This window comes from Chlamydomonas reinhardtii, chromosome 7 (assembly GCF_000002595.2).
Source record: "Chlamydomonas reinhardtii strain CC-503 cw92 mt+ chromosome 7, whole genome shotgun sequence".
In the NCBI taxonomy this organism is placed as follows: domain Eukaryota; kingdom Viridiplantae; phylum Chlorophyta; class Chlorophyceae; order Chlamydomonadales; family Chlamydomonadaceae; genus Chlamydomonas; species Chlamydomonas reinhardtii.
The window spans coordinates 5,103,461-5,118,969 of NC_057010.1; the positions used below are offsets into that span (position 1 = coordinate 5,103,461).

Consider the following 15,509-nt stretch of genomic DNA (forward strand, 5'->3'; position numbering starts at 1 on the left):
GTGGCAAAGAATTAGTGTCAAGGGGATTTGAGGGCGAGCTCGGCCATGCCCTCCATGGCACGAACCCAGCTTGGGACCCCCACGAAGCCGCGACCCAACAACCGTCAAATTGTGCACCCCTCGGCACCGGCACGTGTAAATGCATGTATAACTACATTGCGACCGACTAGTCTGAGGGCCTGTTGGAGCATTCGCAACGGGTCCGGTCGTGTGCGACCTGCATCGGTCGCGCAATGCAAGCGCGGAACTTGACCAGTCGCCGACGCCAAACACATCATAGTTGCTTGAAGGCAAAACATTCATATAGCTGCTTTTGATTAGGTAACTTATTTGTCGGTGTGGACCCTTGAATACGGGAGTCTGAGAATGCAATTCTGCCTTGAACGCGTTCGCGCCGACGCTCGAGTTTCTCGCGCGGACGCGCCCAGGCGATCTGCAACTTTCAGCCAAAGTCGTTGGCAGGGTCCGCTTCGGTCGCGGCGGCAGTCGGTCGCCGTGGCGGCGGTCTCGCCTGCGACCTCCCCCAGCCGGGCCGCACCGGCAACAACCTCCACCTCCCCCGACGCGGCCGGCCCTGGCCCTGGCTCCCTCCGCGACGCCCGCAGCCGCGGGCCCTTCATCAGTCGCCAGGACTGCCTTTCCATTCTCAACAGCATCGCGGACACCTACACGACACACGGCCGGCCGCTGCAAGGCGGCCCGTTGACGGCCCCTGCCGCAGCGTTGACCGCCGACGGCGCCGGCATCGGCTACGACGACGTACCGGAAGACATGGTCCCCGATGACATCTCAGGCGATGGAGCGCTGATGTCTCAAGTGCTGGACACCATTTACGACGAGCTGGAAGAAGTGTTCATGAGCAAGCGCGGCTTCATCATTCCGCGCAAGTGAGTTCAACAGGCGCACAGATGCGTGTGTGCGTGTCCGGGGAGATGCCCTGCTGGGCTTGATGGATGCTCGTTTCTCGTGGATATTCAGAGATCTCAGTAAAGGGCGGGAAATGGGCTGTGGAAGGGTATGCAAGTTTGGCGAACTGTGTGGTTGCTTGCCGCGATGTGAGTTGGGCCTGTGCGCGCGAGGGAGAGAATAGTGAGGTGCTGCTCACGTCGGGCAGGGCGCTTTCGCCTGGGCCACCGTGACCTTACAACGTACTGTCCCTTCCTTCACTCCACAAACTTGCTTGATGGGGAAGCTAGCCCTCGTTATTCTCTCTGACACACTCGAATGCACCTGCCAACACAAACGTGCTAACAGGGAGGCGGCGCTGGTGGACGCCACGGGCGGCTCGGCCACGTACGGCGAAATCACGGGCGATGGCGTACGGCAGTTCCTGGCTCGTGTGCCGCTCCAGTCAGATGACGTAAGTGTGTGTATGTGTGCGGTGTGCTGTACCGCCTGTCGGACCTGCTCACCAGCCCAGGCGCACATGCACACTCATGCAACATGCCTCTCCTCTGGACCCCAAGCCCGCATCCCACCGACCCACATCACATGTTGCCGCCATCTCCATCTCCACTCCTAGCCGCACTCCATACCCTTCCCAAACCTCCACTCCCACCCCTCAGGTGCTTGTGGACCTGGGCAGTGGCCTGGGCCGGCTGGTGCTGCAGGCCGCCGCCACCGCCCGCCTGCGCCGCTGCGTCGGCCTGGAGTTGTCCGCCTGCCGGCATGAGCAGTCCGCCTGGGCGGCAGCCCGCCTGGCCGAGCTCGGCGAGCTCGCCGCCGCCGAGGAAGCCGCGGAAGACGCCTCCGGCGCACCGTTCGCCTCCGGCGGCAGCCAGGAGAATGTGGGGTCGGGCTCGGCGGCGGAGCCTCGCCGCGCGGCGGCGGGCGGGCTGCTGCTTAGCCCCGTGGAGCTGCGGTGTGAGGACATCTTGAGCGCGGAGCTGGGAGACGGGAGCGCGTTCTTCCTGTGCTCCACGGCCTTCTCGGCGGCGGCAGCGCGCACCATTGCGGAGCGGCTGGCGGCGCACCCGCGCTTCCGGCTGCTGGTCACCTCGCGCGCGCTGCCCTTCCCGTCGCCGCTGGTGCAGGTGGGTCATGCCAAGCATGCAAAGCATGCAAAGCATGCAAAGCGTGTGAGGGCGCCTCTCTCTTTCTATGTCCACTGCTGTTATCCTTCTGTGGGTGTGGGGTGATGTGCCTGTGGCACCGGGACCCAGCGCCCTCCCTGCAATGGCCAATGGCACGCTGCAATGCTCAACCCCACACCGCCCCCCTTCTTGCTGCACACGCAGCTGGGTCAGTTCCCCTGCGCCTTTACATGGACTGCGGCCGGCACCGCCTATGTATACGTGCGCTCGCTGGCGGAGGCGCCGGCGCCGCTGCTCGCCGCCTTCCTGTCCGCACCCGAGCCGCGGCCTGGCGCAGGTGGCGCACACCATATGGGTCAAGCGCAGGAGCATCAGCATTACCAGGAGGAGGAGGAGCATGAGGAGGAGGAGCAGGAGCGCGCCCCGGGCGGTGTGGCGTGGTTGCCATCCACCTGCACTGTGGCCATGGTACCTGGGGACCTGCTGGTGTGAGCCTTGCGCGCTGCGAAGCGCGAAAGGCTTTGTGTGTGTATGTGCTGGACTTTGAGGGCTTGTGATTGAAAGGGTTGTTGGGGAAGGTGGGCCGGGCGGGCGGTGGCAGCAGGCGGCGAGGCGCTTCCACGCTTTCACTCTCTAAAAATACCGCGATGAGCATGGCTTATGAACTACGCAAAAAGTGATGGTAAACACACGGGCATGCAACATGGTGCAATGTGCTCCTTGCGGTCCTTGTGCATGTGGCGTGCGCGGCGTTGTGTGGGCGTGATGGGCGCGTGACAAGTAGCAGTACCAACGGTTGGCACTTACTACTCGGCGTGCATGTATTATCGTGCATGTGTCATATGTATGCATGTGGGGAGGGGCGGACGCTCGTGCGGCGGGATCCTTGATCGGCGTATGCGAACAAGCTCGGGTCCTGTATGAAATGGAATGGGCGACGGGCGCGGGCGTGGGCACGGGTAATGTGACGGCGAATCGACTGAAGGTTATTGAAGATTGAGCTTGAGCAGAAGCGCAGAGAGGCTGCACGTGCGGTGTGGGATTGATCTCGTGCGGACGTGCGCTAGCCAAGCTGCGGCGGTCAAGCTGGGAGGCTGATCAAGAAGACTTCGACAGGAATGCGTAGGTGTGGGAATGGTGGTCAAGGTGGAGGAGGATACTGAGTTTGTGTGCAGGTTGCGCAGACTCAAGTAAACAATGATGAAGGATTGCCAGTGGTTATAAATTGATGCTGGATAGCGGTGTGTGCTGCACGGGCCCAGCCGGGTGCAAGCCGAATGCTGGGATGTCTGTGTGCGTTGAGGCAGCGTGCAGTGGGCGCGGTCTGGGTGTGTTACGCCTTGGTGGAAAGGTCCAAAGGGGACTGGCGGTTGTGTGGTGGCGCCGTCGCGGCTGTGTGGCCGAGCGAGTGCGACGAGTCTGCAGGGCAGCTTTGAGGTTGGGGCTCGCGGTGGGTGAGGGACGGGCGGACACCTCGCAAGATAGGGTTTTGATTTGTGGCAGCTCGCGCAAGCCCTGGTGATTTAGGAATACAACCAATATCTATGTATTTAGGTGACAGGCTTGAAGAGGAAGGGCCTGCCAGCACCGTCCAGGTCACCTGCACGATTTTGAACCCCTGATGCCCTGACGATCCCAAGAACCTTGCAAATGACCCGCCGAGCTTTCGAACTTCTTAACAGCAGCTGTTTCTACTGAAATCAACAAACTGCCAGGCAGGCTTGCAACTTTCAGCGACCCGACCCCAGCCATTAAGCGCCCTTGCAGCGCTCAGCTCCATTTCCAGCCCCACTTCGTCGACCAGCATGTAAATATGGCTGACACTATGTAACTCGGGCCCTTAGGGCCAAACTTAGTCTTAGAAAACAACCCCTTGGGGAATCGCCACCAAATGCTGACTCCAGCTGCCAGCGCCTCGGCGTAGGCGCCCGCTGCTCCTGAATGGACATCGCCAGCAGCAACAATAGACAGTAACCTCCCAGCGGCCACCGCGCTGCCGACGTCAAATCCGCCCTCCGCTCCACACAAGCCCCGCCAGGCGCGAGCCCTGGGTGTCCTTGCCACCTCCTCCTTCCTCTGCCAGCGGCGCGGCAATGGCGTCGCACCTCCATTCAACGCCCCAGCACATTCTCCACGGCTTTGGCAGCCACGCCGGCAGCTATGGGTCCTCTCCCGGTGGCAGTCTACCTCCATTCTCCCCGCCCGCGAGCGTACTGGGCGGTTACGCGAGCCCTGTGCCGCCCACGCTCCTGGGCGTCTCCCCAGCTGCTGCCGATGGCCGCTCGCCCCTGATTGGCGCGTCACCTCCCTACCGCGGCGGCTCTTCCGCTGCCGGCGACAAGGCAAACCCTTACCTCGCTGGTAAGAGGCGATGATCGATATTTTGAACGTGCACCCGAGAGGACTGCCGAAGCTTGCGAGCGGTTCTCCACGGGTTCACAATAAGCGGAGGGCATGTGTGCGACCTGAAGGCGGGGTATTGTACGGCAGTAGCAACATAGCAAGATGGCGCGTGCCGCCCACGGCACTAACCCGGTCACCGTGCGCGACGACCCCATCCCTTGAAAGCCCCAGCCAACCTCCTCATGCCTTCCTGCCCGCCTGCCCATCCTCTGACTTCTGCCCTCTGCCCTCTGCGGACTTTCCCACCACTACAACACTACAGCCAAGAAGTTCTGGAAGCGGCTGTGCTTTGACCCTGCCCTGGACCCCACTGAATACACGGTGAGCTTTCACGGGGGGCGGGGGAAGCGCGAGCGGGCGGGCGGGTACCATTGGAATCGACGTGCATTTTCTTGGGGGAAGGGCCTTTACGCGGCGCTTTATGTAGCCAACCGCCCACCCAGGTGCTGCGCCGTTCAGCCCGCATAACTGATTCCTTTCACACAAGTTCCACGGCCTCCTCCAACATGCTACACTCCCTCGCTCCCAACGCGTTTGGCTCCCTGGGCTCCAGATCGGCTTTGTGGAGACGGTGCAGCAGCCGGAGCGCAAGTCGGGCGTGGAGGCGTGGAGCATGCGCCTGCATGACCGTCTCATGGAGCTGCCGTACACTGCCTTCGTGGAGCGGTTCTGCGGCACCGGCGGCGCGGATGGAGCAGGAGGAGGCGGCGGCGGTGGTGGAGGAGGAGCAGGAGGGGCGGCGTACGGCAAGGCCGGCGGCGGCGGGCACAGCAGCAGCCACCGCTGCCCGCGTGGTGCCTCGCCCTCGAGTGGAGGTGGAGGAGGTGGCGGGGGGCTGTCCGGCTTCGTGGCCTCAACCAGTGAGGAGTCGAGCAGCGATGTGCCCTACCATAGGCAAGCGGGATGAAAGGGGGGAAGGGGGCCTAATTGGGGAGGGGAGCGAATGGGGTTTGGGGCATGCCGTGCAAGACGCAATCTGGATTGACATGAAGCCGGGTGTATGTAAGTTGCCTGCCTACCAGCTGAAGGGTCCTGTCGGAGGATCCTGCAGCGAACATGGCTAAAAGGGTGCTCTGGTGCCGTGGCGGCGATGGCTGTGTTCGCAGGATCGCCTACTTCAAGCACGGCAACGTGGTCGTCTGGTGAGGAGATCGGGGGCCAGGGCGTTGGTCTGCTGACACTCCTGGCACATGGGCGTCAGACTCAACAAGGGGCGCTCCATCACACACAACGACTGATGCCACCTCCGCCTTTTATCACGAGCCACTTCCATACATGTTTTGCCACTTAACCCCCACCTCGACCTCGCTCCTCGCCGCCTGTGCAGGGAGTCCGAGTACCACAAGCGGCGCCTGAGCGACCTGCTGCCGCCCGCGCCGCCCGGCCCCCCCGCGCCCCTGCACCTCCACGTCCACATCGCCGGCGAGGGCGGCGCCTCCCACGGCGGCGCCAGTGTGGACCGAGCTCGGCGGCGCAACAGCCGCGACGGCATGCCGCCGCTGCCGCAGCCGCCCAGCCCCGCCGGCTTCGCCGGCTTCAACTCCGCGCACGCCCGCATCAGCGCCAGCGTCGGCGGAGCTGGCGGAAGCTACTCGGCCTCTGCTATGGCGGCGGCGGCTCGCGTGCTCGGCGCCTCGCCCGGCGTCGTCGGCAGCGCGGGGCTGCATGGCACGAGCTTGGGCGGCGGCCTGGGTTCGGGCCCGGGCCCGGTCAGCCGCGGCCGCAGCCCGCGGGGCGCTAGTCCCAGCCTCAAGGGGCTCAGCTACCGCGGCAGCGACGACGGAGAGGGTGAGGGTGAGGGCGATGGTGACAGTCGCTCGGATGACGGGGATGAGGAGGAGTTGCTGCTGGAGGAGGAGGAGGAGGCGCGCGAGAGGGCGCGTCGGCGCGGCGGTGCGGAGGCTGAGGCTGAGGGGGAGGGCGAGGAAGGCGGCGACTCCACGGAGGCTGAGGGCGGCCGCAGCTCGGGCGGCCGCCCGCGCCGCAGCCGCAGCAGCCGGCTGGAGCGTGGCACGCCTACTGCTGCTGCTGGTGGTGCTAGTGGTGCTGGTGTCATCGTCGGAAGCGTCGGAGCGGGCCGGCTGCCGCTGCCGGTGCCCGTGACGTCGTGGCCGACAGGGCCCGCGGAGGCGGGTGCCTTTGGGAGCGCGGCCGGGCGGTCAGGCCTGGGTGGCGGCGGCGGAGGAGGTGGCGGGGGCGGCGTCAGTGCGTTTGCGGCGGCGGCGGGATTGGTGCCGGCAGAGGCGGAGGCGGCGCCGGTGCCTCAGCTGCCGGAGGAGTGCTGGATGGTCATGCTGCAGCAGCTGGGCGTGCGGGAGGTGTGCATGGTGGGCCGCACTTGCAAGTGAGTGGTTGTGAGAGAGGGAGTGTGGGGTCAGCAAAGGTCCTGCGGGGTTCTGAGCTGCTAGAACATAGCAATCCCATGTCTCCTGAGCACCGGGCGCATGGTGTGTGAGGCTCGATGGGCCTCTGGGCGAGCAGTACTCCATGAACGCATTGTGCCTATGCCTGCCTGCCTATCTGCCTGCATACCTGGTTCTGCCTCCCTCATTGCCTGCCTGCCTGCCTGCCTGCCTGCCTGCAGGTGGCTGCGCGCTCTGGCCTCCGACCCGGCGGTGTGGCGCTGCCAGTACGAGTCGCTGTGGGGGCGGCCGCCGGAGCCGGGGCTGGGCGCGGCGGTGGTGCGGCGCATGTGCCGCCGCTCGCAGCTGCGCGCCGCGCGCTGGGTGGAGGCGCGAGTGCAGGTGCGAGCGGGGAGGGGCGGGGCTTGGCAGGGGGCGGGCTCGACTTGTGCCGCGTTGCGTCGCTGTCAGGTCGTGCTGCTGTGCCCCTGATGGGTCATGCCCCTGTACGCTTCACCAGGCATCCTTACCAAGCCCGGCCTCTTTCCGCTCCCCGCGCCTCTCACCACCTCTTACCCGCCTTGCCCGCTCTCCCTCCACCTCCTCCAGGCCGCCAGCCTGGGCTTCCCCGGCACGGTGTGTGTGCAGATGGACGACAGCAAGGTGGTGTCGGGCGACGGCGGCGCGGTGAGGCTGTGGTCGCACGCCACAGGCCGCCGCATCGCCACGCTGCAGGTGCGTCGGCGGAGGGCGGGGCGGGAGGGGGACTTGTTCCAAGCATGGCTGGTGGGGGCGGGGAGCGGGTGGGAAGCGTGGCGAAGTAGCTGGACACGCATGTCCTACGCTTGCTCGTGTTCCCGGGCTGCGCACCCGAGCTTTCGCTTGGCCATTCCTGCCCCCATTCATTCGTGTTTGCGCCTGTGCCTGCAGGGCCACCCCGGCCGTGTCACGGCGGTGGCCTTCGACGACCAGCTGCTGGTGAGAGGCGGGTCAGCAGCAGCTGCGGTGGAGGCTGGAAGTTGCGATGAATGTGGGATTCGAGTTCGACATCTTCGAAACGGCCACGATATGGCCACGTGCCTGTTGCTTGCTTGATCGAGGGCTTCCCCACTGGTGTTCGGCCTGAGCGCCTGAGACTGCCGCCGTGTAGTTGCAGCGTGTCGAGCTGCCTGTTGCTACTTGTGCCCGTCTCCCCCTCCCTCCAGGTGAGCGGCTGCACTGGCTCCGTGGTCAAGCTGTGGAGCATGGATGAACTCAAGTGCAAGTGAGTGCGCGTGGGGATTGGGTGGGGATGGGTGGCGAGAGGTTTGCCGGGGATGTCTTCATCATTCCCACAAAAAAAGACAGAGACGCGAGGTCGCAATGGGGAGGTGGATGAGTGCTAGGTGCTAGGTGCTTGCAGCTCCGTCCCTCGGCGGCCCCGCACCCTGCAAGTTCCGGTCACCACACCTCCCTTTCACTGACCCGTCTCTATCCATCTTCCACCACACCTTGCCACTCACCTCCCAGGCGCACGGTGCGTCACGAGGGCCCGGTGTCGTGCTGCTGCCTGCTGACCACCGGCATCCCCGTCAGCGGCGCCAAGGACGGCCTGATGCGGCTGTGGGACGTGGCCAGCGGCGCCGCCATCGTGGGGCTGGAGGCGGGCGGACCCGTGGCGGCGCTGCAGGCACACGGACCCTCGGGTGAGCGTGCGCGTGGGAGGCGAGGGAGGGCGTCACATGCCCGAGCCCAACGAAGGGGCGGGCGGGGCTCGGGGGGATCAGCGATGGACAAGGAAAGTCAGGAAGGGGCAGGAAAGGAACGGATCTGGGGACAGGACGGCTGCTGTCCTCGTCCTCCACGTCGTCCGCACCTCCCTAACTCTTTCGCTCTAACGCACCGCCTCTGCGACCTCCTCCCCACTTCCAGGCCGGCTGGTGGCGGCCGCGGGCTGGGGCGTGCAGCTGTGGGACGTCTCCACCGCCACGCTGCTGCAAACGCTCGGGCTGGGCGACGACGCGCCCGCCGCCGCGGCCGCCGGCGGCGCCGCGCCGCCGTCGCCGCACCCGTACACCTGCGTGTCGTACGTGGGGGAGCTGCTGGCAGCTGGCCGGCAGGGCGAGGTGGTCCTGCTGGATCCAAGGGTCAGCACGCCCGTGGGCCGGATCCATTGCGGCGGCCCAGCCGTGCCGCGTGGCGGCAGCGCTGGCGGCGCCGATGGCGTCGCTGCCGAAGGCGGCGGCGGTGGGCTGCCGGCTACCGCCGGCAGCGGGCGTGTGTCGCTGCCGGGTGCGCTGAGCGGCGTGTTGGATGCGGGCGGCGGCGGTGCGGGTGTGCTGGGGCTGGGAGGCGCGTTTGCGAGTGGCCTGGGTGCGATTGCGGCTGCCGCGGCGGCAGCGGGCGCCGGCGCGGCGGGCGTGGGCGGCGGCGGCCGCGGCGCGCCGTGTGTGGGCGTGCAGATGGATGAGTGGAAGCTGGTGTGCGGATTCGATGACGGACGGCACCAGCTGCACCTGTATGATATTCGCTCTCTGAGCGGCTTGAGCGGCGGCGGCAATGGCTCGGGCAGCGGCGGCGGCGCTGCCGCTGCTGCCGCTGCCGCGTACGGCGGCGCCATCAGCTTCCGGCGGCGGCCGTGGAGCGTGCCGCTGATGACGTTCACGGCGCCTGCACGGATTAGCTCCTTCCAGGTAGGTTGCGGTGCAAGGGCACGATGGTTTGGAGGGAGTTGCTGGCTAAGTGGTTGCAGCTGGCAGCGGCCGCGTCATTGGCATTTGGGCGGTGGCTCGCAGGCGCGCGCCAGCAGCATTCCCTTCCTCCCCCTCACTTCTTGAAACATCATGACTGTAACCCACCGGAGATGGCAGCATAAGCACTTGTCCACTTTCGTTGAGGCCGGCACGTGGTATCCGTCCCTACCGCAGTTTCATGACAATCTGCTGCTCGCGGGCCTGGAGGGAGTGGAGTGCACAATGTGGCGCTTTGAGAACCCCAACGCAGCTGCCACCTCGGCAGCCGCCCCCAGCTACGGCGGCGGCTACAGCGCCGCAGGCGCCGCAGGCGGCGGTGGCGGCGGCTCGATCGCTATGGCAGCGGGAGGCCGCGGCGGCGGCGGTGGTGGCGGCACGGGCGGTGCGGGCGGCGCCGGCGATGATGATGATAACGCTGCAGGCGGCCGCAAGGTGTGTTGAATGAGCTTCTGGTCGTGGGCATGCGACGCATGGTAGTGTGTGCGCGAGGGTCTCCAGGTCTTGGCAGCACTATGGCCGCCGTACTAGCTAACTGCTGCTGTGCTGCTGCGTGATGGTGGTACCGTGGTCTCACTCATTCCCGCCCACATTCATTGCCGCCCACAGAAGAAGCCGGGCAAGGTTCCCAAGATCAAGGGCCGCTACCCCAAGCGTAGTACCAAGTAGGAGTTCCGTACCGTACTGTTGGTGGTTGGATGCGGCACATGTCAGCGACTGCTGGCGCCGACCACGCTCTCGCCGGAGCCGAGCCGACGCTTGAGGAGCCGGCGGGAAGCCGGACAGGGAGCTCGCACACACAGTAGAGATGGGCGTGTGGCACACTGCCACGACGCACTCACGGACACACGACATGGCTTATGAGCTGCGGGAAAACTGCCAGGCCTTCGCTAATTCGTCAGGAGTTCGATTCAGCCAATTACAGACGCCGTGTGTGCGTCTGACGCAAAGGCACATTGGGAGAGTCGCATGTTAGCAAGGAAAGTCATAAGCATGCCCAAACGGTTGACCGGGCAGCCGTAAAGCGTGTGCACACGTGCGCTTCCTTTATGTGAAGCCCGGGCGTGCGGTCATCGGGGCTTGGCATAAGATGTTTTAGGATAGCCTCTACGCTGATAACAACACGCGTTGCAGACCGTTGGCAACGTGCCAGGCGGCTGGCTGCGGCGGCGCGCGTTGATACGAAGCGCGTGTGAAACGCTTGACTTCCGGACCGGGCTTTGGTGCTCTCACAATACATACTGCTGCGTTACGGTTTTTCAAGAATTCGGGGGTTTGACCTGCGCTTGCGGTCTGCTTTCTTCGGATGTCAACGACGTGTTGCCTCATGCTGTGCTACCTCCCATCGCGTCTGCACTACCTCCCTTGCCTCCCTAAAGTCCGTTGTTTGGCTTTCCGCTCCCGTTATTATTACCCCTAGTCTTGGGCACCGCAGAGACCCATGTGAACATTTCATACGCCATGTTATTTCCGGGGGTGGTGCAGTAGCTGTAGTGATGCATAGCCGACCTATGAGTTAAGCACTGCGAGCGTTGAGCCATCACTGAGACTGAATGCAGTTGCTGGGACGAAAAACGAACAAAAGTTAAAAAGGGTGCACTGTTGCAGAAGGCAGACGCCGCAGTTGGCCGCACACTGACGTGCAAGACGGGAATGCATACATTTTGTGGAGTTCGTCGCACGCCAATAGGCCGGGTCCATGCATGGGCTAGATGGGGTTGTCGGAGGGACGGGGTGTTGGTAGGAAGGGTCCTGCACGATCGTCACATTGGTTGTTTGGGCTGCGGGTAGTGGCGGCATTGGCTTGCTCATGCCCTGGAGTGGAGAGCGAACGTCTTTTGCCAGGATGGTGGTGGTTGAGAAGACGATGCAGTGCGCGAGACAGGCACGTGGCCCATATCACCATATGTTGTTTCAGCACGTCGCCGCGCGCGCGGACAGGGGTGCCACTGTGGGGGCTCGCCTTGCTTCGCTCCGGGGCCTCAGTCCTCAAAGTTGTCAAGATGCAGCAAATCAATCCGCTGTGTGGAACGTGTATGGGGGTTTTGGGATTGCGGTGGGACCGAACATCGAGCGATGTGACCTTCATCCACCTTGTAAACTCCGTTTTGCAAACTATGCGCTAATGCGCTCCATAAATTCTGTGAACTTTGTACACCATTCTCCAGCCCTCCCCCAACCCCCGTTGTAGGGAACGTGTATCGGGACCGGCACAGGAAATTTGTTGTACGCAATAAATGCAAGTGTGACGTAGAGCCCACCAATCCCAAATCCGTCTAGGAGGACACCACCGTGCAGGTGTGTGTGCGTGTGTGCGTGTGTGTGTGTGTGTGTGTGTGTGTGTGCTGTGTGTGCTATGTGTGTGCTATGTGTGTGTGTGTAGCGACACAGGATTCGGCCACGGCGTCTCCGGTTCGACTGGGTGTGCACGGTGCACGGGGCTGGGGTGGCGGCCGTGGCTTAGGGTGGAGCACTGGAGGGGTTCAGGCGGTGAAACTCCTTGCCAGGTACCATGCTCCTGCCCCATGCCCCAAAGCCCTAACGGCTGCCCCAACCGCTGCCCCAACCGCTGCCCCAACCGCAGGTGTTTGACGTGCTGTCGGGCTACTCCCACGCTGTGCTGCCGCACCCCGACGCCGCCACCGCCTGCGCCTGGGCCCACGAGACGTCGTACGACAACCAGCTCGCCAGCGGCTGCAGGGACGGCGCCGTGCGCGTGTGGCTGCCCTCCTCCAGGCAGTGCGTGCACACGCTGCGGTCACACGCGGGGCCCGTGCTGTGCGTAGCGTGGAGCCCGGCGGGGCTGAGGGCGTACAACGGCGGGCCGCCGCAGCTGCTGCTGGCTTCCGGCGGCGCGGACAAGGTCATACGGGTGTACGACGGAGTGAATGGATGTACGGAGCGGGAGATGAAAGGCCACGCCGGGCCGGTCCTGTCGCTGGCGTTTAGTCAGGTGCTCTCCCCCTTCGCCTCCAGTTCTACCCCAGCAGCGGCGGCGGCGGCCGCCTCGCGCAAGCAGCCGCCAAAGCAGCCGCAACAGCAGCAGCAGGAGCAGGCGACGCTGCTGCTCGTGAGCGGCAGCGGCGACAAGACGGCGCGCGTGCACGACCCTCGCTCGGGCAGCTGCCTAGCGGTGCTGAAGGGCCACACAGACGCGGTCTCCAGCGTCGCATTGAGTGTCGCTGACGGCGGGCAGGTGTTCGTGACGGGCGGCCTTGACGGCAGCATCCGTGTCTTCAGCACCAAGACACGAGCCTGCATTGCCACCCTAGATTGTGGAGGCGGCGGCGGCGGCAGTGGCGGTGGTGCCGTGGAGGCAAAGGGACAGCTGCAGGCGGGGCGTCAGCGGGCGCGGCGGCAGCGGCGTCTGGCCGTGGAGGTGGGGTGGCGGCGGGCCGGTGGCGGCGCTGGCGTTCACTGCGGATGGGCAGGCGCTTGTGGCGGCGTTTAGGGACGGCTGCGCGCGCCTGTACAGCAGCGGTTTCAATGTGCGTGGGAGGTGGGGCGGTGTGTCGTGGTGTTGTATTGGTGTGGTGTTGCGGCCAACAGCTGTGCGTTAGCTGATTCCAGTGCTGCTGATCCCACTTCCCGCCACGCGCCCGCTCGAGCCATGCATTCACCCACTCCTCCTCCGCCCCTCCACTCCACTCCACCTGCAGGCCACAGCCGCCTTCAAGGGACATGCCAACACGGTGCTGTGCTGTGCCTACGAGGGCGGCGCAGGGCGGCTGCTCGCCACTGGCGGCACCGAGGACACCCTCCGTGTGTTTGACGTGGCGACTGGGGCGTGCCTGGCCACAAGCAAAGGCCACACCTACTGGGTAACCGGCGTCGCCTTTGCGCCGCCGGCGCCGAACGCCGGCGCCGGTGCAAATGGAGGAACAGGAGCAGAAGGTGGCGGCGGCGTTGCTGGCGGTGGGCAGGAGAAGGCGAGAGCGGTCAGCAGGGGTCGGCTCCGGCACCAGCAGGAGCAGGAGCAGCAGCTGCAGCGGCAGCCCAAGGAACTGGTGGCTCTGGCGAGCGCCTCTGCGAACAAGAGTGTTCGGGTCTGGGAGCTTGCCATGCCCGTTGCTTCCGCTGCTGGGGCTGCCGGCGGCGGCGGCGGCGGCGGACAGGGCTCCTCATCCTCGGCGGCGGCTGCGTGCGCGATGCAGGGCAAGGCGGTTTTGAAAGGACACATGGAGTGCGTGACCTGCCTACAGTTCGCACCGCGCAGCGGCGACGGCGCCCTTGATGCCGACGGCGGCGGCGGCGACGCTGCTCCTAGCCACGGGCAGCCGGGATCAGACCGTACGGCTGTGAGAGGTCGAGTACGGCAGTTACACGAACCGGTGTGTGGCCACACTGCCGCACGATGACTGGGTCACGTGCCTGTCCTTCGCCGCTGGCGGCAGTAGCAGCGGCCCCGGCGGTAGCAGTGGCGGCTGCGATGGGCCGGGCGAGAATAGCAGCCTGGCGCTGACGTTTGGGGGTGTGGCCAAAGGCACGGCGTTGGATGCTGCGCTTCAGAGCATCCTGGGCCCCGCAGGGGGAAGTAGCAGCGGCAGTAGCAGCAGCGCCGGCCATGCTACAGCCGCCACGCTCCCGAGCCTGGACGGCAAGGGTGGCGGTGGCGGCGGGGCGGACGGCAGTGGTGGCAGCGGCGGCAGTAGCATTCGGCGTGTGCTGCTGGTGACCGGCACACGCGATGTGTGTGTGTGTGTGTGTGTGTGTGTGTGTGTGTGTGTGTGTGTGAGATGTGTGTGTGTGTGTGTGTGTGTGTGTGTGTGTGAGATGTGTGTGTGTGTGTGTGTGTGAGATGTGTGTGTGTGTGTGTGTGTGTGTGTGTGTGTGTGTGTGTGTGTGTGTGTGTGTGTGTGTGTGTGTGTGTGTGTGTGTGTGTGGGATGTGGGTCGGCAGCAGCGGCTGGCGATGATGCGCGGCCACAGCGGGCCTGTGTCAGGGGTGGCGTTCAACCCGACGGATGACCGGGAGGTGACAAGCTGCAGTGAGGGCAAGACCCACAGGGTGTGGCTGCTGGAGGAGGGGATGTGCTAGAGCGGGGGTTATGGGGGAGGATGGGGAGGGTGGGGCAGCGTGGCGTGGCGTGGCGTGGCGTGCGTGTAGGCTCGTGGCGCGTGGTGAAATGGAAGCACGTGTGGCGCGGGGACGTGTGGAAGGTGTTGGGGCTGGACACGCACGGCTAGGTTGCAATACGGTAACGCATGACTCGTATCTTGAGACTCGAAGGCGCACATTTGGGACTCGAAGAAGCACATGCATCGGTTATTTACGGTATCCACTTTATGCAAATGAAGTGCGTTGTAGGCTGGCAAGCACCAGCATTGCCGTCGACTGTTTTCCAATGCTACCCGCGGCCTGTGTACATGTGTATGTATGTGCACGCATGCCCAGAAACTCATGCAATAGAACGGAATGCTGCTTGTTAGCCACTCATCTACACATGCTGTTCCAAAGTGTGTCTCCTGGCGTGTTTTTGGGGTCTGGCGTGCGCCCCAGCCCGCTTTCAAGGCTGCGACCAAGTGTAACAGACTTTATGCGCCCTGACGCCCAACCCAGCAGCGCGCCATTAATATTTGAGGGCGTTTGCTATGAGAAAACGCTGGTCAAAGAAGATGCACTTTGTGGGGTGGGTGAACGAAACGCGTTGACTCTTATTTTGTTCATTTTCGTTCGCCATGTACGGGGTAGTTGCTCTGTTGCTGGTGCCTGAGTACGGCGAACCGCAGCTGTGGGGAAGGCGCACCCTTGAACTCCTGAAGGCTGTTCCTTAAGGCCTTCTTCACTGATCGAGGGGACTTCCAAATTTTTATGCGACTGACATTCATCCCAACGTCAGTGGTCTACCGTGAGCCTTTTGACCTTTTACCAGGCCTTGGGCTGTCAAGGCAGGTCGGAGGTACCCTGAGGCAGCCAGGCAGGTTGAGGCAGGTTCCATTGCCGAACAGGAACTCCGGGCCGGTCTGGACTCTTGTAAAGTACCGGCACCGGTATTGTGGTAT

At 64.5% G+C, this 15,509-nt stretch overlaps 3 protein-coding genes across 3 annotated transcripts; all 3 read left to right on the forward strand.

The window, feature by feature from the left end:
- Window positions 1-145: 145 nt before the first annotated feature.
- Window positions 146-3,657, forward strand: CHLRE_07g347850v5 (uncharacterized protein). The gene is made up of 4 exons (XM_001692400.3): window positions 146-887; window positions 1,255-1,360; window positions 1,566-2,033; window positions 2,238-3,657. The coding sequence occupies exons 1-4, from the start codon at window positions 367-369 to the stop codon at window positions 2,523-2,525; spliced, it is 1,383 nt and encodes a 460-aa protein (XP_001692452.2). The 5' UTR covers window positions 146-366; the 3' UTR covers window positions 2,526-3,657.
- A 58-nt stretch (window positions 3,658-3,715) lies between these two features.
- CHLRE_07g347900v5 (uncharacterized protein) lies at window positions 3,716-11,619 on the forward strand. The gene is made up of 13 exons (XM_043064500.1): window positions 3,716-4,394; window positions 4,699-4,757; window positions 4,990-5,330; window positions 5,543-5,578; window positions 5,764-6,780; window positions 7,021-7,180; window positions 7,388-7,513; window positions 7,709-7,756; window positions 7,984-8,042; window positions 8,288-8,463; window positions 8,690-9,450; window positions 9,685-9,942; window positions 10,117-11,619. The coding sequence occupies exons 1-13, from the start codon at window positions 4,127-4,129 to the stop codon at window positions 10,174-10,176; spliced, it is 3,369 nt and encodes a 1,122-aa protein (XP_042923068.1). The 5' UTR covers window positions 3,716-4,126; the 3' UTR covers window positions 10,177-11,619.
- Window positions 11,620-11,665: 46 nt separating this feature from the next.
- CHLRE_07g347950v5 (uncharacterized protein) lies at window positions 11,666-15,496 on the forward strand. Its single transcript, XM_043064501.1, has 5 exons — window positions 11,666-11,750; window positions 12,092-12,886; window positions 13,167-13,805; window positions 14,017-14,196; window positions 14,407-15,496. The coding sequence occupies exons 1-5, from the start codon at window positions 11,745-11,747 to the stop codon at window positions 14,542-14,544; spliced, it is 1,758 nt and encodes a 585-aa protein (XP_042923069.1). The 5' UTR covers window positions 11,666-11,744; the 3' UTR covers window positions 14,545-15,496.
- Window positions 15,497-15,509: the final 13 nt, after the last annotated feature.

Coding starts and splice junctions, on each gene's coding strand:
- CHLRE_07g347850v5 (XM_001692400.3), top strand. CDS start 367: ATGCAATTCTGCCTTGAACGCGTTCGCGCCGACGCTCGAGTTTCTCGC. Junction 888..1,254: donor GGCTTCATCATTCCGCGCAA/GTGAGTTCAACA, acceptor ACGTGCTAACAG/GGAGGCGGCGCTGGTGGACG. Junction 2,034..2,237: donor TCCCGTCGCCGCTGGTGCAG/GTGGGTCATGCC, acceptor CTGCACACGCAG/CTGGGTCAGTTCCCCTGCGC.
- CHLRE_07g347900v5 (XM_043064500.1), top strand. CDS start 4,127: ATGGCGTCGCACCTCCATTCAACGCCCCAGCACATTCTCCACGGCTTT. Junction 4,395..4,698: donor GGCAAACCCTTACCTCGCTG/GTAAGAGGCGAT, acceptor ACAACACTACAG/CCAAGAAGTTCTGGAAGCGG. Junction 5,331..5,542: donor AGCGATGTGCCCTACCATAG/GCAAGCGGGATG, acceptor CTGTGTTCGCAG/GATCGCCTACTTCAAGCACG.
- CHLRE_07g347950v5 (XM_043064501.1), top strand. Junction 13,806..14,016: donor CGGGATCAGACCGTACGGCT/GTGAGAGGTCGA, acceptor GCTGCGCTTCAG/AGCATCCTGGGCCCCGCAGG. Junction 14,197..14,406: donor TGGTGACCGGCACACGCGAT/GTGTGTGTGTGT, acceptor GTGGGTCGGCAG/CAGCGGCTGGCGATGATGCG.